The sequence below is a fragment of the Antedon mediterranea genome, chromosome 3 (genome assembly GCF_964355755.1).
Source record: "Antedon mediterranea chromosome 3, ecAntMedi1.1, whole genome shotgun sequence".
Classification (NCBI taxonomy): domain Eukaryota; kingdom Metazoa; phylum Echinodermata; class Crinoidea; order Comatulida; family Antedonidae; genus Antedon; species Antedon mediterranea.
The window spans coordinates 18,231,481-18,254,104 of NC_092672.1; the positions used below are offsets into that span (position 1 = coordinate 18,231,481).

The 22,624-nt window shown below is 34.7% G+C and overlaps 2 protein-coding genes across 4 annotated transcripts in view; one reads left to right on the plus strand and one right to left on the minus strand.

Moving 5' to 3' along the window:
- LOC140044990 (rabphilin-3A-like) overlaps positions 1-12,723 on the plus strand; it is a 37,453-nt gene extending 24,730 nt beyond the window's left edge. For 2 of the 3 annotated variants that reach the window (XM_072089717.1, XM_072089718.1), the window contains exons 9-16: positions 3,389-3,592; positions 7,098-7,252; positions 7,445-7,554; positions 7,938-8,064; positions 8,582-8,736; positions 8,843-8,924; positions 10,893-10,989; positions 11,272-12,723. In XM_072089717.1, the coding sequence (XP_071945818.1) occupies positions 3,389-3,592; positions 7,098-7,252; positions 7,445-7,554; positions 7,938-8,064; positions 8,582-8,736; positions 8,843-8,924; positions 10,893-10,989; positions 11,272-11,405 (1,064 nt within the window). In that variant the 3' untranslated portion in view covers positions 11,406-12,723. Of the gene's footprint in view, positions 1-1,978; positions 2,039-3,388; positions 3,593-7,097; positions 7,253-7,444; positions 7,555-7,937; positions 8,065-8,581; positions 8,737-8,842; positions 8,925-10,892; positions 10,990-11,271 lie in introns of all 3 variants that reach the window. The other variant, XM_072089716.1, reaches the window with a different exon arrangement.
- Positions 12,724-13,136: 413 nt separating this feature from the next.
- On the minus strand, positions 13,137-20,329 carry LOC140044991 (carotenoid phi-ring synthase-like). Its single transcript, XM_072089719.1, has 8 exons — positions 20,217-20,329; positions 18,235-18,357; positions 17,261-17,416; positions 16,837-16,989; positions 16,085-16,207; positions 14,980-15,128; positions 14,521-14,606; positions 13,137-14,242 (listed from the first exon to the last, which is right to left on the minus strand). Exons 1-8 carry the CDS (start codon positions 20,266-20,268, stop codon positions 13,471-13,473), a joined length of 1,614 nt encoding a protein of 537 aa, XP_071945820.1. The 5' UTR covers positions 20,269-20,329; the 3' UTR covers positions 13,137-13,470.
- Positions 20,330-22,624: the final 2,295 nt, after the last annotated feature.

Sequence of the window (22,624 nt, forward strand, 5' to 3'; positions counted from 1 at the left end):
AGAAACCAGGTTGTCTTAGAACCCAGGTTGTCTTATAACCCAAGTAGTCTTATAACCAAGTAGTCTTAGAAACCAGGTTGTCTTAGAACCCAGGTTGTCTTATAACCCAAGTAGTCTTATAACCCAAGTGGTCTTATAACCCAGGTAGTCTTATAACCAAGTAGTCTTAGAAACCAGGTTGTCTTAGAACCCAGGTAGTCTTATAACCCAAGTGGTCTTATAACCCAAGTGGTCTTATAACCCAGGTAGTCTTATAACCAAGTAGTCTTATAACCAGGTTGTCTTAGAAACCAGGTTGTCTTATAACCCAGGTTGTCTTATAACCCAAGTAGTCTTATAACCCAAGTAGTCTTATAACCAAGTAGTCTTAGAAACCAGGTAGTCTTATAACCAAGTAGTCTTAGAAACCAGGTTGTCTTATAACCCAAGTAGTCTTATAACCCAAGTAGTCTTATAACCCAAGTAGTCTTAGAAACCAGGTAGTCTTATAACCAAGTAGTCTTAGAAACCAGGTTGTCTTAGAACCCAGGTTGTCTTATAACCCAAGTAGTCTTATAACCAAGTAGTCTTAGAAACCAGGTTGTCTTAGAACCCAGGTTGTCTTATAACCCAAGTAGTCTTATAACCCAAGTGGTCTTATAACCCAGGTAGTCTTATAACCCAAGTGGTCTTATAACCCAAGTAGTCTTATAACCCAAAAGTGGTCTTATAACCCAGGTAGTCTTATAACCAAGTAGTCTTATAACCAGGTTGTCTTAGAAACCAGGTTGTCTTATAACCCAGGTTGTCTTATAACCCAAGTAGTCTTATAACCCAAGTCGTCTTATAACCAAGTAGTCTTAGAAACCAGGTAGTCTTATAACCAAGTAGTCTTAGAAACCAGGTTGTCTTATAACCCAGGTTGTCTTATAACCCAAGTAGTCTTATAACCCAAGTAGTCTTATAACCCAAGTAGTCTTATAACCCAAGTAGTCTTATAACCAAGTAGTCTTAGAAACCAGGTTGTCTTAGAACCCAGGTTGTCTTATAACCCAAGTAGTCTTAGAAACCAGGTTGTCTTAGAACCCAGGTTGTCTTATAACCCAAGTAGTCTTATAACCCAAGTGGTCTTATAACCCAGGTAGTCTTATAACCAAGTAGTCTTAGAAACCAGGTTGTCTTAGAACCCAGGTAGTCTTATAACCCAAGTGGTCTTATAACCCAAGTAGTCTTATAACCCAAGTGGTCTTATAACCCAGGTAGTCTTATAACCCAGGTTGTCTTAGAAACCAGGTAGTCTTATAACCTAAGTAGTCTTAGAAACCAGGTAGTCTTATAACCAAGTAGTCTTATAACCCAGGTAGTCTTAGAAACCAGGTAGTCTTATAACCCAGGTAGTCTTATAACCAAGTAGTCTTATAACCCAGGTTGTCCAAAGTATTATTATGTAGTCTAACCCAGTAGTTATAACCCATGTAACCTTTTCTAGTTAGTCTTAATCCAAGTACTTTAGTAATAACCCAGGTTGTCCAAGGTATATAGTTATAACCCAGTGTAATCTTATATCCTTGGTAGTCTTTATAACCCAGATGTATCTCATTATTATATGCAATTTTTTTAATTTGCAAGATTTTGTTCTTGCATACTGTACACACAGTACATTATGCATGTTACTACTGATATATAGGTTTATATAGGTTAATGCACATTATTCAAGTATAACAATATTTTTTTAAAATAATTTTATCATTAATATTATAATAACAATGTGTTTGTTTTCAAGTAAAATGCATTTATTTATGAGGAGAATTGTGTAAACCTAACACTGTATTAATGTGATGTCAACTTGTGATGTCACAATTCATTTGAATGCATTTTTCTTGATTTTTCTTTAATGTTTTAACTTTTCTGCACTACATTTGTTACTACTTATCTTGGGACACCTTATCATTGCTTGTATGCATACACAGCCTGTTCTGCTATTAATTCTTTCTCTTAGATTTGAGTCGTACAAGCTCTTTGCGATCATTTCGATCTAGCACTAATTACTCTCTCTCAGGTAAGGAGCTGATGGCATGATGTATTATAGCATGACACAGCTCATATCAGATGCCACCATAGCTTTAACATTGCACTTCATGTTTTGTGTAATACAATTGGTTCGTTTCATTGTGGTATCAAGTAAAATCCATCTTCATCATATTTTGTACAATTTTTTTTGTATAATTCATTGAGTAAAAAACAGCATGTTTTGCAAAGGCGATCATACATGTACATGGTAGTTTCGTATCATAAACTATTATATATTTATTTATTACATATTTAATTATCGAATACCATGTGACTCAAAACAAATTACAAGAATCTCAGCAGGTGATTTATAATATCTGTTTAGCTTGGTTGCAAGTGCAAATCGATGTTGCTTGTTCTGGTTGTCATACTTTACAAATTGTGTTCTGTGACTTAAATCATTTTATGTTGTGTTTCAGAAAACTAAAAAAGTATCAAAACATGGCGGTCTAACAAAAATGGTCAATAAAAACTGTTATATATAAATATTTATTTTGTATGATCTGTATTTTAAAATCAAATATTAATATGTAAAGTTTAATCCATTTGCATGCTGTTTTCCTTTTGTAATTTCAATATTCATTTTAATTCCATAGATGTCCAAATGGTTCAACCTAAAAGCATTAAATGCATTTTCTATTTCATGTATAAGTTTATAAATTTGTACCCTATTTTATAAGAATTGTATGAAATAGTGCTTTATTTTGGTTGTTAGAGTAAATTTATATATTCTGTTTACAATAGACAGTAATCAGTAGTGCTTTTACTTTTTTATTAGTGTAAAACTTGTTTCTGATTACAGACAGTAAATACAGTAGAACTATTACGTCGACACCTTTGAGATCCAAAACATTTTTCTCCTTAATAGGGAACAATAACCAACAATTGAATGTAGAAAAAAAGATATGTCAAAATTAACAATACCGGTAATAAACTGGACTCATGGAATTCTACAACACTTTTGTACTATAATTTATTATCTAAATGAATATAATTATGTTGCTCTTTTTTGTTTGTTTTTGTGATGGGAAAACAAATTTATCCAATTATAGGGACTAACTTAAACATTCGACTAAAAATTGTTGGAGTTGCCCGTAGTGTTAAAAATTGACCTTGTTTGACCAATTGTCCCCTTAATAGAGGTGTCCCCTCAATGATCTATGTAATATACTAAGGTCTCAAAGGCAAACATTCTTATCTTCTATGCTCATTTATTTTTAAATTTTACAAATTTAAAATGTTTTTTTAAGAACTTTAAGCAATGATCATAAACTTTAAGCAATGATCATAAAGCACAATATGTATTTTTTGCTGATGAAAGATATTTATCTGTTTACAGACTTAAGCCATACAAGTTCTGTTAGATCTGCTGGAAGCACATCAAATGTAGCACCACCACAAAAACAAGGATCTCAGGAGTCTCATGATGATATGGACAAAGCATTTACAGATTATTCAGCATCAGGCTTCTCAATGGCTGGACATGAGCAAGGAGGCTTAGGTCTAGCTGACCCAGTACAGATGGACCTTAGTCCTGATGACTGTAAGATATATATCATTTTGAGACCAGCTTAGCATGGTCTTAATTGTAAAAACTTGGTCGTGGGATAATCGTTTTTATTAGAAAATAATCTTATTTTGAACCTTGTAAATGAAATGGTCTTCAAAGCTGGTTCATTGTTTATGCTCGGCTTGTTGTAAGAACCAATTTCTATACAGTATTTGGGCTCCAGCTTTGAATATCATCCTGATTTCCATTCCATCCCAATCATCAGAAGTTGAAAGAGTATAGTAGGCTTGGTCAGCACTATAAAATACTGCCCTTGAAATACTTAATTTGACTTGATACGGGCTACGGGGTCTGTAGCCCCTCGTCGGGGAGCCTAGCCCCCCCCGTCGGGGAATGCGAGTGCTTTTCGTCGGGGAATGTATAATATACAGTAAAAATCATTCGCGTTCACTTCGTAGCTTCAGCGCCTAGAAAACCGCGACGTTCCATTTTTTAGTACGTCGGACGGAGAGCTATTAATTACACTTTTTTGCATGCATTATTGCCGGCGATCTAATAAACAATAGGTACGCACTTGTCTGGCGGTGTCCCTTTGTACGAATTGTTTAACATTGAACCCGGCCCATAGCGGATTACGCGTGATATCATGTTCCATCCAGGGACCAGAATGTGTACTGTAGTTTCCAGGCGAACTTTACTGAAGCGTTACGTTGTGTACTGTGTATCGACGTACGCTATACAGCAAAAGGGTACGAATTATGTTCGCGATCTATTGTTTTTTTTATATTTACGATTAACCCTGTAGGCCTACCGTGGGGTACCTAAAATAGACGTTTCACTGTAGGCTCGCCTACATCACTAAACAAACATTTTTCCAACATCTTAATAAAGTTATTACATTTCCAATGTCCTGTATGTCATGAACTGCTCATCATACATCGAAATTCCAGATTCCACATCTGGGAAATAAACTGATTTTCCCCGAATGAAAATGGTCTACGCTTGCGGACGCATTCCCCTCCAAATAAAAGGTAAAAAGGGTCACTTTTTTAAGCCTTTAGGCCTGAATTTGTTTAAATCATAAGTGTAGTTTTAGAAGACCTGCAGCTCTAGTTTTCAAAATTGTCTTAGCTCAACCGTCCCCAATTATAGAGCTGGTCATGGATACTTATACATTTCGTTTCATATTTCGATGTACAAATTGTCTGGGAACATAGAGCTCTCTTTTTTTCAAATTTGTTTCCATATCCATGGTAGGGCTGGTCCATATCCATGGTAGGGCTGGTCCATATCCAAGGTAGGGCTGGTCCATATCCATGGTAGGGCTGGTTCATATCCATGGTAGGGCTGGTCCATATCCATGGTAGGGCTGGTCCATATCCATGGTAGGGCTGGTCCATATCCATGGTAGGGCTGGTCCATATCCATGGTAGGGCTGGTCCATATCCATGGTAGGGCTGGTCCATATCCATGGTAGGGCTGGTCCATATCCATGTTAGGGCTGGTCCATATCCATGGTAGGGCTGGTCCATATCCATGGTAGGGCTGGTCCATATCCATGGTAGGGCTGGTCCATATCCATGGTAGGGCTGGTCCATATCCATGGTAGGGCTGGTCCATATCCATGGTAGGGCTGGTCCATATCCATGGTAGGGCTGGTCCATATCCATGGTAGGGCTGGTCCATATCCATGGTAGGGCTGGTCCATATCCATGGTAGGGCTGGTCCATATCCATGGTAGGGCTGGTCCATATCCATGGTAGGGCTGGTCCATATCCATGGTAGGGCTGGTCCATATCCATGGTAGGGCTGGTCCATATCCATGGTAGGGCTGGTTCTGTACCGGTATATATTTTGTTTTATGCTTTGAAGTATAATAAGTCCAATTTCCGGGACCTAGCAACTCTATTTTTCAAAATGTTCTTAGCTCCACCCCAACCATGGTGGGCTGGTCCTGTAGACCTATAATTTCGTTCCATATTTCAATGTTTTGCAGGGATCTAGCAGCTCTATTTTTCAAAATTGTCTTAGCTACACCCAACCATCCATGGCGGGCTGGTCCTGTAGACTTATAATTTCGTTTCATTTATCAATATGGGCCTATATAAGTGCAATTTCCAGGTACCTAGCAGTTCTATTTTTCACAATTTTCTTAGCAGCTCAACCCTAATGGTAGCTGGTCCTGGAGACGTATATAGTTTGTTTCTTTTTTTTTCGAAATACTATATTCCAATTTCCGGGACATAACAAACTTGTTTAAATGTTCTTAGCTCTATCTCAACCTCGGTGGGCTGGTTCTCTGGTAGACTTGTAATTTTTCAAAATGTTCTTACAGATCAGTCCATGGGTGTTAGTCTCGCACATTTACAATTTTCGCACCCCCACCAGACAGCAATCTGCCTACGCCTCTGCGATTATAACGATATACCTCTTGGCCCGTGGGAAGTATTACGTTCGCGTATATTTTCTATGATAGGCATATTGAACTTCATTTTTAAAATTGAAAGAGTGGATTTACAGTCATCGCATCGGATCTCATGCAATGTGTTTTTCGCACAGTATTTTATCTATATACCATACAAAATGGGAAAAGTTGGCTACCCTAAATCTAATTAAAACGGCCTCAAATTATGCTATAACGCGTTGCTTCCGCCCCTGGACCCCGGGGGCCCTTGGCGGCCCCCTGGCCCCCAGCCTAGCAAGGCTGGCTTCGCTCGTATAGCCCCTCCGTCGGGGAATTTATCCCCCGCGTCGGAAAGATCCTGGCGCCACCGCTGTCTCTCTCGCGATCCAAACGGAACCCACATGGTTGTGCACCGAATACGTACTATTAAAAAGTTTCCTTGCATTCATCAAACATTGAGAGACACAATTTTTGTTATTCATGCAACCGTGAATAATAAAATAATATTTGTGCAACTTCACTAAACTAGGCCCGGGCCTAGCCTAAACGATAAACGATCCATCAAGTTGCAGAAAATAAAAATAATCATTATTTTATTTTAAAAAGACATGGCTGATAAATTTTAGGGGGTGCTAAAGGTTGTTTAGCCCCCGTCGTCTAAATCCGTGCCTGGTCTGTAAAGCTTAGCTGCCAGTTTCCTATCTTTAATGGCTTTTTGTACCTCATTATCAAACCATGTAATGTAATGTTTTCATTTATTAGTAATTTTTTTTAATGCCAAATACCATTGGTTGCTGCTAATATTCAAATATTTTTCCAAGATTCCCAAAGGGCATCAACATCTACAAATGAATTGGCAGTCCAATTGTTTAGTTTATTTCTTTCAATCAATCAATCAAATCAAAGATATTTTGAAATAGTAATAAAATTTATTATTCCAACATTTGGGTTTTGAATGGGGGACTGCATACAAATTTTGAGTTTAATATTAAGTGTTTAATAGAAGAACTTTATGCCTAGTCTGGTTCGTTTTTTATCTTAATTATTTCAGAAGTTAACCTTTACCCATAATCCTTCATTTGTGTCTGATAAACAATCATAAGATAAATTATGATGATTTTATTATTTTCTTAGCACCACTCGGTACACTGGAGTTCTCTGTTTTATATGATGCTGTAAGTAATGTTCTTCACTGCACTATCATCAGAGCAAAAGGCTTAAGAGCAATGGATTCTAATGGCTTCTCAGATCCATATGTCAAATTACATCTTCTACCCGGGGCATCAAAGGTAAAGTAATTGTGCTCATACACCATGTATTTTTCACTTTTTAAAATGTATTTAATACAAAATTGATTCATTAATTCATAGTTTTGAATGCAGAAAGTTTACAAATGTTTACAGAAAGAGAATAGGTGGTAATTTTAACATAAAGAAGTGGTAATTAGTTTGCAGTAATTGCTGTTGATTTTTATTTTGCAGTCTTCTAAGCTGAGAACAAAAACAATGAGCAAGACCTTAAACCCAGAGTTTAATGAAACTTTGACATATTTTGGCGTAACTGATGAAGACCTCCAACGAAAGACGTTGAGGTAAGCACTTATGTAGGTTGTAATGTTAATTATTTAAATATCATTTACCAAAATATTTTGGCAACATGAATGTTACTACAATGCAATAAAAGCCTATAAAAAACAGACAGACAGACAAATGGACTGACTGATTGTTCTACCCAAAGCATTATAGAGATCTTGATAGATATCAATTGTTTTGTACAACAATGCAATAGACACGTTCTCATAAGATTTTATCGTGCTTTCGTATCGTGATATTAAATATCACGTTAATTGTCATTGTTTGCTTTATAGACCTACTATTCACCTTAACTTTACTTGTTTGACTGTTTATAGTGACAACACACCCCTATTGTTTGAATTTAAATTATTTAATTTAAGTATTTTTGATTTTCTTTCAGACTTACTGTAATGGATGAAGACAAATTAGGACACAATGACTTTATTGGAGAGCACAGATTAGCATTAAGGAAACTGACTCCCCATACCACCAAGACATGTAGTGTCTACCTCCAAAGGCCTCTACCTGTAAGTTTGATAAAATATACCGTCAAATTATCCTTGTTTCTAGTCCTCATAGTTTGCCTATTTCTGCTCCTTGTATTTTCCATTATCAGTCTGCCTATTTTGTTGGTGTTGTCATAGATATTCCATTCCTCTTTTCTATTTTATCTTTTAGCTGTCGGTCCATCCATGACTCATAGAGTCTCCATTATGGATGTTGTTTACGTATTTTCTCAATGTTTCCCAATTCCTGTTCTTGTTTTTTCATAATCTTCCCATTCCCACCTTTTGTGGCCTCAATGTTTCCCCATTCCTGTTCTTGATATTTTCATAATCTGCCCATTTCCACCTTTTGTGGCCTCAATGTCTCCCAATTTCTGCTCTTGGTAATTTCATCTTTAGTCAGTTCGTTCCTGCACCCAACTGCTATGTTATAAACTGCACCCAACTGCTATGTTATAAACTGCACCCAACTGCTATGTTATAAACTTTTGTTGACAAAATACTAAATAACTAATACTCTGCATCTGTTAATTAATAGTTAGATAAAGATGAAGAAATTGGTGAAAATGAAGGAAAAATTCTCATCTCTTTGAAATACATATCGTCTAAACAACAACTATTGGTAGGCATTGTACGCTGCGCTGGTTTAGCATCTATGGATTCGAATGGCTATTCAGACCCTTATGTTAAGGTGTAAGTAACCTTTGTAATAATGTATACACAGATACTCTTCCACCACTGTATCAGTCACCAGTAGGCTTTACTATATAATATATTAATACCAGATGTTTCATTTTAGGTGTTTGAAACCAGACCAAGGAAAGAAGTATAGGTTCAAGACCAGCGTCAAGAAGCGAACTCTTAACCCAGAGTTTCATGAAGTATGATTTTTAAAATAATTCAAAATAATCAAATATATTTTTATATTCGTTCATTGAACCATTAAGGAAATAATTTATTTATGTCTTCCATGATCAGGGCTGTAGCCAGGATTGGACAATGGAGGGTTTGAAAACAAGTACTTGAGTCAAAGGCACCACAATGGTGCAAACATTTGTTAAATGACATCCCTAGATGCCCGAAAATGGTACTCTCGCACATAAAATTCATGATAAATAATAACCTCTAGTTCGCCAGAAATGACAGCGCTTGCAAACAGCAAAAGCCATTTAAAAGACACTACATTAGGATAACGTTTTTTTGCGTTCAATGCATGTGAACGTCAGGTCAGGGGAACTCCCTAATATTATATAAACGCTAATAAATATAAACAACATTTCAATCCAGATCAAAGCAACCTGACAATCCACAATGAAATTGCAGACCCACCACCTTACATCACTACCCTACAAAATATGACCAAACCATTGATGATCTACCACCATCCAACGAAGAGGTATTGAATGCCATAAAAAACCTCAAGGCACGCAAATAAACTTTGGACATTAATATTGATGTCCTAAAAACGTCCAGCCCTTTACTAAATGAAGTAATTGACACCATGTACCAAGCATGGTCAAGTGGTGAAGTTTCAGACGGAGATAACCACAATATGGTCTGAACTAAAACTGAAACCATGATCATCAACAGGTTAGATGAAAGAGATGGGAAATACCCTGACCCTATCATCGGCATAAACAACATCAAATTTAATAATGTGAAGACCTTTTATTTAACTTGGATCATAGAAAACTTACAACAATATCCATATAGGTGAAGAAGAACTTAAATATCGCAGAATTCTGCCAAAGGTGCATTTGCACTATATCTACTTTGACAACACATGAGATGCATGAGGTATAACACCTAGCCTGCGCACTGAGTGCATCGAACTGTCAAACTAATTTCCCAGGCCTTTTTCATGATATTTATACACTGTTTTTTTTCTTTTTTTTTAAATAAAAAAGAACGTTTTGCAGTAAAAAGTATGTCCATAAAAACCACATTCCCTAGGTTTTTTTTTTTTACATTTAAGGTCACTAACTGAGATTTATGTAAATATAAATACTACAGTATATGGATTTAATGCAATAATTTTTTTCTTCTTTAAATGGTAAAAATCTTAAATATAAGTATAAGTTAAATAATTTAAGCGGCCCACTATAAATACCAGCATGCATTACGTGCGGATTGATATTTTTGTTTTGCATCTGTGATGTACCCACTTAATTTGATCGCGAAAGCAAAACAAATGGAAGAATTGTAACTTTTCAGCAAAAATGCCAGGGGTTTCCCAATTTGTATTCATGTATTGTGCTAAAAAAAAAAAAAAAGCAACTAGACAACGCCAAACTTAAAACTAAAAAGCCTATAGATAGCGTACAATGTTTCGCTTACCAGCTAGGCCTACAAAACTAAAGCTTAGGCCTAAAGACGCAAGCTACTGTTGCATTGTTTTTTTCTTTTTAAACGTAAACGTACATTTTAAATTTAAGACAAAGAATGTCCTGGTTTAATGTTAAGTAATATATATATATACATTATATTTACAAAACGTCAACAATTGTAGGGAACGTGTCTTGTGAATTACGTATTTGTAAGTACTTGTTATTGCTGTTGGTTACACTTCTGCTGGCCACTATTACTAAATTAAAAGCAAAACACTATGACATAAATCGAATAATTACAAGAATTTTGGATTGTCAGAAATGGGTATATGTCGTGGGTGGGGGTTCTCTGTAGATTAAAGGAGGTTTGCTGTGGAACCAAATAAACTCTCCTGGCTAATGGGCCTAATGATTGGACAGTAGATGTTGTTTTTAATTCCCAAAAACATACATACAACCTACAAGACTACAAGATAGGGAGGCTGAGGTTGATAATGAAATATATGTTTTTGTTTTAAAAAGGAATTCACTTATGATGTAAAAGACAGTGAACTGGCTAAGAAGACTTTGGAGGTAACAGTTTGGGATCAAGACTTTGGCAAAGCCAACGATTACATTGGTATTAAATGTATTATATTTGTAAAATAGTATATAAAATCTTTTATCAATATGTCAAATCAATAATCTTATAAGGCAAAATATTTGAAACCATGACCACCGAGTTGAAAAATACTGCTTCAAAAATTAGCATATCATCTAGTTGGTTCAGTAATCTACCAAGTACAAGTACGTAAATAATCTGGTGTCTGAATTACCACAATATTACCACATTATCATGTGACAAGGACTAATGACTGCTAAATCCCCAGATATCTCATGTATTTTTTTGTTTATTTTGCAGGAGGTGTACAACTTGGGATCCACGCAAGGGGTCCACGCCTAAAGCATTGGTTTGAGACTTTGAAGAACTCGGATAAACGTTTTGAACGTTGGCATGTACTTAGTAGAGAAGACTTTGGAGAAATTGAACCATGATATTGATGTTTTTTTTCAACAAGAGCAAATTGGTAACTGTATATTGAAGACAATGTCACTATAGTTGTCATATATTAATTTATCACATTTTATATTAGTTAAATATAAAACAGTGGTAAACTTACTAAAGAGCCATTGATATTTTAGTCATTGATAGTTATTATAAATTAGTGCAAAATAGGTGTATAGTCTATTTAATAATTGCTGTATCTCATAATAACCAAGTATATATTTAGAATTTTGACCTATTTCAAAGCTACATATTTAATAATTGTTGAACTTTTTAAAATGTTGATGTTACTTAAGTACAGTTGACAAAATTGGTTTTGACCGTCTTGTGCAAATAGCAAAGTGCATGCCAAAAAGGCATATCTACCAACTTGCATATTGCCTGCTACAGTGCTAGACACTATTTGAACTGATTTGATTCCATATCTAGGGCTAATCTGCTAAAAACACGCCCATGTCACGTAAACAGACATTGTTTACCAAGTATATCAAACACGCCCATGTCACGTAAACAGACATTGTTTACCAAGTATATCAAATACAGCAAAGTACATGTTTATAAGACCTTATACATTCAATTAATTTTAAACACAGTAAAATGGATGAATGTTTGGAAATTAATTATTCAATTCCCAAATACGGGAGTTTCCTACTAATCATTTTTTAATATAAAGCTTAAGTTACATCAACATTTCAGTATAGTATAAAACTAGTCAACAGTTTTGTATCTTGATATTAATTTTGTAATTAAATTTGCAATGATGACGCAATGTGCAATTAAGTTTGACCAAATCACAGAACAACATTACTCTATAGGTCTTTTACTTTAATAATATTTCATCCGCATACTTCAGTTAAGTATTTACATATGAGCCTAAACCTTAGTACTATATATATGAAAGTAATGAAAATATTTACTATAAAGAATCAATTTCATGTTTGTATGTACAGTATTATTGGTTTATTGATGTGTGCTAATGTAATGTGACACACTGTAGTGTCTGCACATGTATTATGTAATGTGACACACTAGGTTTATTACTGTAGTGTCTGCACATGTATTTTCTAAACTGCAAATTGTTTTTAGTTTGTATTGTGAAACTTTTTAGCGTTGTATACTATAGATAATTGTTATGTATGTATTATATACTTATATATATATATATATATTATATATCAGCAAAAACAATGCTGAAAACTATGGACCAACAGATAGCTAATTCTACCTACACAGCAGGTCTGAGAAACACAAATAAAGCAGACAGAAGACGGAATGCAGTATACAAACAATTTATTGCTTTTACAATTTTAAATACATTTTTTTTACTAATTATTCTTTTACTTAATTTTATTTTATATTACTATTTAAAAAAGATTATGTACAAATCAAACCCAATTTAAGTTAAAAATATTGAATACTGTACCATCTCTGTAATGAAAACATGTTAATACAAATAATGATTAATGAAAGATTTACTGAAAAGATTAAAGCGTGGTTCCCACTAGGACGCAACACAATGATGCATTGACGCAAAGTGCTATATTGCATAATAGTGGCAACTGATGATGCAACAGCGTTGCAAACATTGCAGGTTTGATTTCATGCAGGTGGGGAAAACACAATTATTGGAAGGGTATTTTCTTATGTTGCGTTACGTCGCTAGTGGGAACCACGCTTTATGTATGATTCCCAATAATAGAAAATAGCATTGTAAAACTCCATTTGAAAAATAAAGTAAATGATGTATGTAATATAAAATGTTTGATTTTGTGACTTGTAAAAGGATGCACCATGCATGTCAGTAATAGCACCCTATATTTCAACAATTTTCTCATCTCATTATTATAATCAAAATAGTACTGTCTGTAAAATCACAATTGAGATAATATCTGTGCGATGAAATATTTTTTATTACTACAGGCACAACATGAACTGCAGGAAAGATTGTTATCTTTCCTAGTGTTTGTTAATGACATACATTTTGCATCGAACTGTAGTGTAGAGAGGAATGAATAGTAAATTTAAAAACATCATGTATACAATAAACAGTTGCAATTAAAGGAGCCCAGGGCCATGAGAATTTGTCACCAATAAAGGAACTTGACGAACATGTTCCATTAAAAGGATATGATTGGCTGCCTGCCTTCCAGTTGATACAGAACGTTCCATGAGACTTGACGGGTACGAAGTATGAAGCCAATCACCAGCAAAACTTAAGTTTGGGATGCCACATCTATTAGGGAATGTTACATTAGGCCTAAACTGTTCTGTGTTGATTTTAAACGATGGAAAATTATCTTCAAATGAATTAACATGATATGCAAGCATAGTGAAATTCTCACTGAATATTTCAGGATATATCATTTTAACAGTTGGTTGGATTATTTCCCACACTTTATCATCTGGTGTATCCTTTTCCTTCCATGTATACAGATGAAATTCCAGGACAGATCCATTGGTTTTATTAGCCCACATTGCAAAGTGTTCTTCCAACAGATGATACTGCGCTATAAGGTTGACTGGTGTATAATCTGGCGTTTCAAGAATATCTGGACGATTGTGAGGTTGTTTGTCAAACCAGGCGCGGAATATCTTGTACCTTGGTGCTAATGGTAACTTGCCAACTTTGGACTGTAAACATTGTAGACTAACTCCAATTTTTGAATCTGGTGAATAGTTCTTTTGTGTAGTATTAATAATTCTTTGAAGGCCAACCAGATTTGTAGCTAATATCACATGATCAAACATCTCTTTAGTTTCAGTTGAAATTACTTTGCCATTTGATGAATTGAAATATAAAGACTTCACAGTTGAATTTGTTTCAATTCTGATAAATAAATGATAAAATGACAATGACAATTTGCACAATAATTGAATACAAATTAACTAAACTATACCTATACACATATTTTATCTATATTACTTAAGAGATAGTCTAAACTGACAGTAAAATGAATAAATATTTGATAATAATGAGAATAAAATCTGCCACAACCAAGACGGGTTGATATGCAGATGTCCTACCATTAGACCTCTAGTTTTTAAATTTACAAATGGATTCCCAAAGAGATACTTTTGTATAAACTAACTAGTTGTCTAATGTACCTGACACCATTTTCTTGTAAAACTTTTTTCCAAGGACCTATTACTGCATCTTGATAATTCTTGGTTGTAACTTCCCTTCCATCAGCCTAAAAATAAAATAAAGATATTTAATATGTAATTGGTCCATTTAAACAAACCAAATTTGTATTGTATAATTTTAATTAAAAAAATTAGAAGAAAGAATTACAGTATCCTCTTTCTATATTATACATAATCAATGGATTTTACCAAAATATAGGTGAACTTGATTATGTTCACATTAACTACCTGTTCAAGAGCAGTTGCTGACATGCAGTTTGATTTATTTTTTATTTTCTTATCTTAACTTGCAATTGAGAAGTGACATATCAATCTAGAGTTATATTTACTTTATTAAAATATTATTAAAATAGAGATTTTATAGATGGATACAGTTTTTTAATTACTGCATTTAAATACAGACAAATAATTAGCACCAACCTGTGGTTCACTTAGGAAATACATCTGCATATATGTGAGCATTTCAGCTGCACTGATTGTATGCCTTTCATTCAACGTTACAGACAGAGCAGGTCGCATTATAATGCTATAAAATGCCTCATCAACATGCTTTTCTTTTGCCCAGTCATCTTAAGTAATAAAATAATAAAATAATATAAAATTGAACAGTCATTAAAATAATTAGTTTAGTTTAGTATAGCACAAATGTACAATATTAGTATCAGCAACACAATATTTCTGTTAACAGATTAACAAATAAAATTTATTTTCTAAAAAACTGATTCCAACGCTAAAAAAAACTATGACAACCAGCCAGTCCAACGACTCTATAGCCCCTTTCTCACAGAGCTGTGTGCCAGGAATCGGGAATATACCATTACCATGCCGGTATGGTTTTCTGTAAGAACGGATCGTCTTGACATCTGCTTTAGACCTAGTAATATTACTAGGGATATTCCCCGCAATGCCAGACGGGCATTCTGTGAGAACGTAATATTTAATTCCCCGTCGCGGCTTTGACACCTTTCGTCGCCTTGTAAATTGTACAGCATTCTATTGGTGTTTTACAGATTGCTGATGATGGCTAATTAATTGCTGTACCTGTATAATATATGCACAATATACTGTACATAGCATGTATTGCATAAATATGCTATAAAGGAAGATAATAATCTGTAACTTAAAATTCGCCGCAATATATCACTAGACAAAAATACTAACAATAAAAGACGCCCTCAATAATTATTTTGTCAGAGACTTTTTATTGGCCGAATATGCCCGACTCCTTTCTCACAGAAAGCCGGTATATACCGGTTATATTTCCGGCACAATAGTCCGATGAGAATGGGTATATACCGGTAACGATACCGGCACGACGCCAGCATACTACCGGTATATTGCAGGCACATCTGTGAGAAAGGGGCTTATGAAATATATTTCATAGTGAAATCAAATGTTGATATAAAGTTTGCGGTACACCACATAGTTCTGAAAAGAAAGTTTCTAGAGAAGGGAGGAAAACTTTCTATATTAATCAACCAATAAGGACTCGGTTCTGTACTAAAAAATAACCAAAAGTACTTACCAAGAGATATATTTGCATATTTCTCAAAAATAGTATCATAATTGTAATACAATAAATCTGGCAAGGACAATGAGGACTCGATTGCATTAGTCATCTTTAGATTGGGACTGCGAAAAATGATACCTATGAATAAAATTAAAATGCTAAATTTAAAAAATATCAGGAATGAATATAAGAATGCCTTATACCATCAAAAAGTGTAATTCTCACATTTTTTCATTCTCTGCAATTGATTTTTTTTTTTCAATATTAAACCAGGCCATTCCTTGTCTTGAATGTATTTGATTATGATAAAAAGAAAACAATCTCTCTCTCACCCGAGGTGTCTTAAGCCCACACTAGCCTGCTAACAGTGGTAATGTACAAACATCATAGGCCTATGAGCTTTACATTGTCTTGTTGCTGAATTAATTATCTTAATTTTTTTGGCAGAATCCGTTAATATAATATATATCCCATCCAAACCGTTAAGAAGGAATCAAAATTAGTTCAATAGGCCTATATACAATTTAATTTTACAAAAAATGTACAGAAGTTTGTGACCTTAAAATACAAAAAAAATGTAATTAATTTCACCAGGCACTTTAAAGTTGCCTTTAAATTTTTAACCTTTTAAATGTGTTTTTGTATGTGTATGCTATAAAATTGTTCTTATGTACATCCACTTAAAAATATCATTCCATTATTTGTCTTTTGAGAAATATTTGGACAGAGATTTGTAATGTTAGGATATACAGTATGTCTGAACTCACCAAGTAGATTTAACGGGAATGGCCCTTCACTATATATTTCCTCTGGTAAATAATTTCTAAAAACATAGTCGACCGCCTTCCACTCTCTAAAATTTCCATCGATTCCAAGTCTTTTGCGAATATCTTTAAACTGATGGTAGTTGTAAAACCAGGCTATAATATAAAATGTCCATATACAACTTTATCCTTCTTAACAACACTGCATGTGGAGCATGTACTGTACCTTCTTAAAATGTAATACATTAATATAATTATTAAGCATTATTCAGTAAAAAAATAATCAAATCACTGTCAAAATAGAACTTTTTCTTAATTTAATTTTCATGATGTAATTTCATAAAGTTTATTTTGAATTGTACGTTCCAAGAAAAAGTATTACAAAAATAATGACCAAAGCACCAACAACTCATAAATAATGTCCTACCATGAAAGGCATGTTCAACAGGCCATGTTTGATTTAATCGCTCAATGTTTTTTGTATGAAGACGTCCACCAAGTACCAAATCCTTCTCACAAATTGTCACATTAAATCCTCTCTCGGAAAGTTCCAAGGCTGCTGAGAGACTTGCAAGACCACCTCCTATAATATAAAATACCCTATTTATAGAGATCTACCAATACTTTTATAATTTATATTGCCTGCCTGGATGATCACACAACACTGAATATACTGACAATAAAGCTAGTGGTGTGACACCTTTCCCTTTAATTCACTATGTTCATTGGGACATACAGATTTCCTAGTTAAATATTGTTTCCAAATTATTAAATAAAAATCTGAACTTAAAACTGTTCATCCGAATTTTTAACAAACTACAAGTTGAAACTAGAAAGGCACTCCGAGAGTGGATACCTCCGCCGACTGTAAAAAAATTCTCCTACATAAGATTTCTCCGGTAAAAGAAAAAAATATATATATATGTGTGTGCGTGTCTTAATGCTGTTTGTGATTTACGCTAATTTCACTACAAGCATGTGTATGCGAGTTTGGTGTAATGGTTATGTAACAAGCCTTTCAATTAACAATAGCTTCAGTTGACCAACAATAGAACAGCAATGCGAAAATCAAACGAGTGAATTTGAATTTCAGTTTACTTGTTACTTTAAGACTGCTCGCCGGCTTTTGAAAAAATTCTGTCCTATCTTTTAACACTAGCAGGTCTGAAAAGTATACTAAAAAAGTGGTCCAGAATTGGGGGGACCATGGTCCCAAAATTTAATGGAATGGTCCATGACAATATATCTATCTGTATATTCATTTTGATAAAGATCTTGTATTTAATTTTTGAGTAATCCTGCTAACAAACAAACACACGCTACCGATTACATATACCTCCTTGGCGGAGGTAAATTTTATCAAATTGTCAAAATCAAAATGTGTGTTATTGAATACTGTACCTGCTATAAGAACTGTCCTAGAGACTCCAGCTGGAAGCTTTGGAGCATCAGAAGGATTTACAGGTGGAATATCAACAGGTGGCTTTGGGAATGCTATGCAACATCCAACAAACAACAAACACCCTGAAAAATTTCACGTTACAAATTAATTCTTATATTCCACCGCACTATGGAACGCATTTTGATTATTATGAATTTCATAATGTGATATAAATGAAATGCATTGATGATATGAATTTCAATTTCATGGTGCGATCTGAATGAAATGCTTTGGAGGGAACAATTTTTGTTTTGGTTTAAATAATTTCACTTTTTTCATTCAAAGCATTTTATTAACATGGCAACAAAATTTGTACCATCTATGCATTTCATTCACATCCAGCAAAATTCATATCACCAATGCATTTCAATAAACACGTCATGAAATTCATATCACCAATGCATTTCAATAAACACGTCATGAAATTCATATCATCGTGTGTGTTCCATACAACTGCAAGCATACATTATGTTAGGACAAGCAAATCCTAATAGTTTGGCAATACGGAATTGTAATTAGAGAATGGTGTCAACCGTAAAACACACACAGATTTCATTTGTCATCACTGACGCTGGCTAGCCTAGGCCCTCTTAATCCATATTGGTCCCAATCATCCTATTTGTTTGGCCTGATCATCTTAGCTCAGGGCACAAGAGTCTTGTGTTCGATATCATAATAATCCCGTTTTATTTTGGTCTTGATAAAATTAACATCCGGTATTCTGTATGGAACATCACACTGATACGTTTTTGCAGTATATAAGAAATCCACTAATAAAGGCTTATGGCTCAGTTTAACAGATAATATTACTTGAAAATGACCGGTGACTGGTTATTGACCTAAGTACATAATTTAATAAAACTTGGTATATTTTATATTAATAATTATAACAACATAAATTAAAAAATATTTGTCGTAGGGAGCAAATTTTGGTGTCAGATTGTTTGCAATATTTATTTATATACTTGTCATAGTGCAACATTTTTTCCAAAAGTGAACGGAACATTTTTTTTCATGTATTAGCATTTGACCCACTTTCTAAATAACGACATGCCGTAGAAAGTTGAAACTTAGGCGCACATTGTTTATAATAATAGATCTTATATACTTATATTCACTCTAATGGATTGTAATATTTGAAAAATAACTTGTGTGAAGAAGTTCCAATTTTATTTGACCAAATAAATGCATCGGTAACGCCTCACAGTTGACTGCTCAATACAATAGACACGGAAGAACACATACTTTACTCTTTTTTTCTCAATTTTTTTTTCTCCTTATGTTAGAATAATTGTTTTTCTCCAGATTAATAAGGGGGCGGAGGGTGCGTGTGTCCCCCTCCCCCTCTGGATTTGCCACTGGTCAAACGCATTCGATTATGAAATTGTGATATGCCGAGAAATTTACTTTTAACTTCAATTTTATCAGTTTCTGAAAGAATTAAGCTTTGAAATTTGTAATATACCATTAATAATCAATTCCAAGCAGGTGGCTGCTCTCTGGTGGTAGGATTTGATTTGTTGCTCTGGTAGGTGGTCTAGTAGGGCCTAACCCTAGCCTAGAGGCCTGGCTAGCTACACGCGGCTACATACATGCCTCGCATTTTTTTGAAATATTTAATACCTCACAAATTTTCGGCATGCCTCGAATAACGCAGCTTCGCACTTGACCGATCATCCTATTTGTTGAGCCCGATCGTCTTACAACTTTGTTGGCCCGTTCGTGGTCGATTCCGATGAATTGTCCGTTCCGATCGCGCGCCTGTTCACTAGGCCTAGGCTTATCCTGACTTGATGTCTAGCCTACCTAGGCTAGGCCTACTAGCCTAGGCCTAGTTAGGCCCTATATTTTTAATTTCTAAAAATCAAGTGATGTGTCGTAATAATAACTAGGCCTAGGCTAGTGCATATTATCTATTAAATCAGACAATCATAGGGCCTACCATAAATGATAGAAATACTCGTAGCAACAGTGCTATGCAGGTGACCCTCCATCTCTCTAATAGGGCCTAGATCTCTTACACTACCACAGTTAGTAGACTATAGTAGGCCTAGACGCTCTATCAAAGAAGTTAGTGTGTGATCAAAGATCAGTGTGATCAAAGAATATATATCACAAGGGGTAGTAACAAAGTGCGAGGCAGCGAGGCACGCGAGGCAGGGAAGGCATGCGAGGCAAGTCAGAAATTTATGCGAGGCATCGTTTTACCATCATCAAAAAATGCGAGGCATCATTTTATCATTTCTCAAAATTGCAAGGCAGGAAATCACCGAAATTGAAGTAGCCTAGGCCTAGGCCCGCTAGGCTAGTTTCCTTTTGCACCTGCCTTGTATTTTAACCAACTTTATCCTGAATACCACAGCTTAGAATTAGTAGGCCTACTTTAATGAAGAAAAATCACATAAAAGTAACAATAAATCCATTAAATTGGTGATTTTACAGACGTTGTTTTTCTCGCATTTCGCACACTCAATGTTCAATATTTTGGTTTCTATGGAACGCCAAAAGAGCAAAATTAATTAGAGGGCTAAAAACTCTGTGGAATCCATTTATATTTAACGCATTATTTGGTGAAAATCAAGTACAATTTCAATAGATTTTGTCACTGTCAGTAATGAAAAATGTTACTGTTGATAATGTACACGGTTTCGTTAACATTTTAAAGAATAAAATAGAAAAATTCATCATAATATCCTTAGTAGGATGTCCTAGGTCTAGACTAGGTAGTGATGTTGATTTAGGATCGATTATTATTCTTTGAAAACAGAACAGTATCAGCAGTAACATATTACAGCATTTTTATTGACAAATTAACAAATATATTGAAATAAAACGTGTTTTTCACCAATAAATGCATGAGAAATTGACGCATTCCACTGAGTTTTAGTCCTCTATTATCGTTGCTCTTTTGGCGCTCCATAGAAACAAAAATATTGAACATTGAATAAGTGAAATTCGCGAACAGTGTGCGAGAAACACGCCTGTAAAATCATTAATTTAAGGATTTATTTGTTACTTTTTATGTGATTCTTTCATTAAAGTACTCATGAGGTATACTTCTAAGGTGTGGTATTCACACGATAAAGTTAGTTATCAAATTTGGAGTAAAAATACAAGCGAAGGAAACTAGCGCCAGGTTTATTAATACGTACATGGACAACAATAAATAAAAATCGTTCGTAATATACCTAGCTTACTAAAACAGGAATAGTGTATCATTATTAAATATTACACCAATTATTATTATATCAAAATTGATTAAATTATTTTCTACATAGGCCTCTTATCTAGGTTAGGGCTAAGCATATTAGCTAAAGTTTAATTTTAGGCCTAGTATTACAATTGTCGGACGTAAATCTTTTTTCACACGCGCTCCAGAATTCTGTCGCAATTTTTTTCTTTGCGGCATGTTATTGGATCGCCATATCAGTTACCTTTTATTCACCGCCAGTTATTGAACTTGTCCTGGCAATCGCTGTTCACCTTATTTGCGAGAGAGGTACACCACACGTGTTGTTCCTAGAGAATGGAATGTCAAAAATGTCTTTGGCACGCCGCTCAGAGAGAAGTCTGTGCGTTGCTGCTGAAACCACGTGCTATAGGAGGGGAATGCACCACAATCCTCTGAGCTGAGGGCTGAATCATTCCGCTACCTGCTAAATAGTAAAGAGGGATTTTCCATCTCTCGGGTCTACCGGATCTAGGCGCAGGGGTGTGACAAAATATTATTTTCACTCTGCTATGTTCGAGAGACATGTGAGTGAACACGCTCGAAATGCCAACAAACATTGCAGTCATTTGATGAGTGTGTCGCTTTAACAATTATTGTTTATCGAAAGTTAGAGACTGTCGTTTAGATTTTTGAACCGTAGTTTGGGCACTTTTGACACGATATGACTTGAATGAAAAAACAATCGTTACATAAAAATAAACAACATGATGAGTGTATACACGAATCTATTTAGATACGCTTGTATCGATTGATTATTAGGCCTATAATATAGCATAATAGCACGTTAAGATATGCCTCGCACCTTTTTGAAATTGTAAACTATATGCCACGCATGCCTCGCACTTTTAGAAATGATAAAATGATGCCTCGCACAAATATTTGGCATGCCGCGCATGCCTCGCTTGCCTCGCTGCCTCGCACTTTGTCAACACTCTATCACAAGAATGAGTATTCCGCGATTTTTGCATGAGAAATTTGTAACAGAGAGCTCCAGTGAGTGATGCCCGCCCTCATAAGGGCGGATGTATACATACTAAATATGCTTGATTTAATAGATATTATACATGTCACATTAAATAGAATTATGATAATAGTTTTTGCAATTGTAAACTATTTTA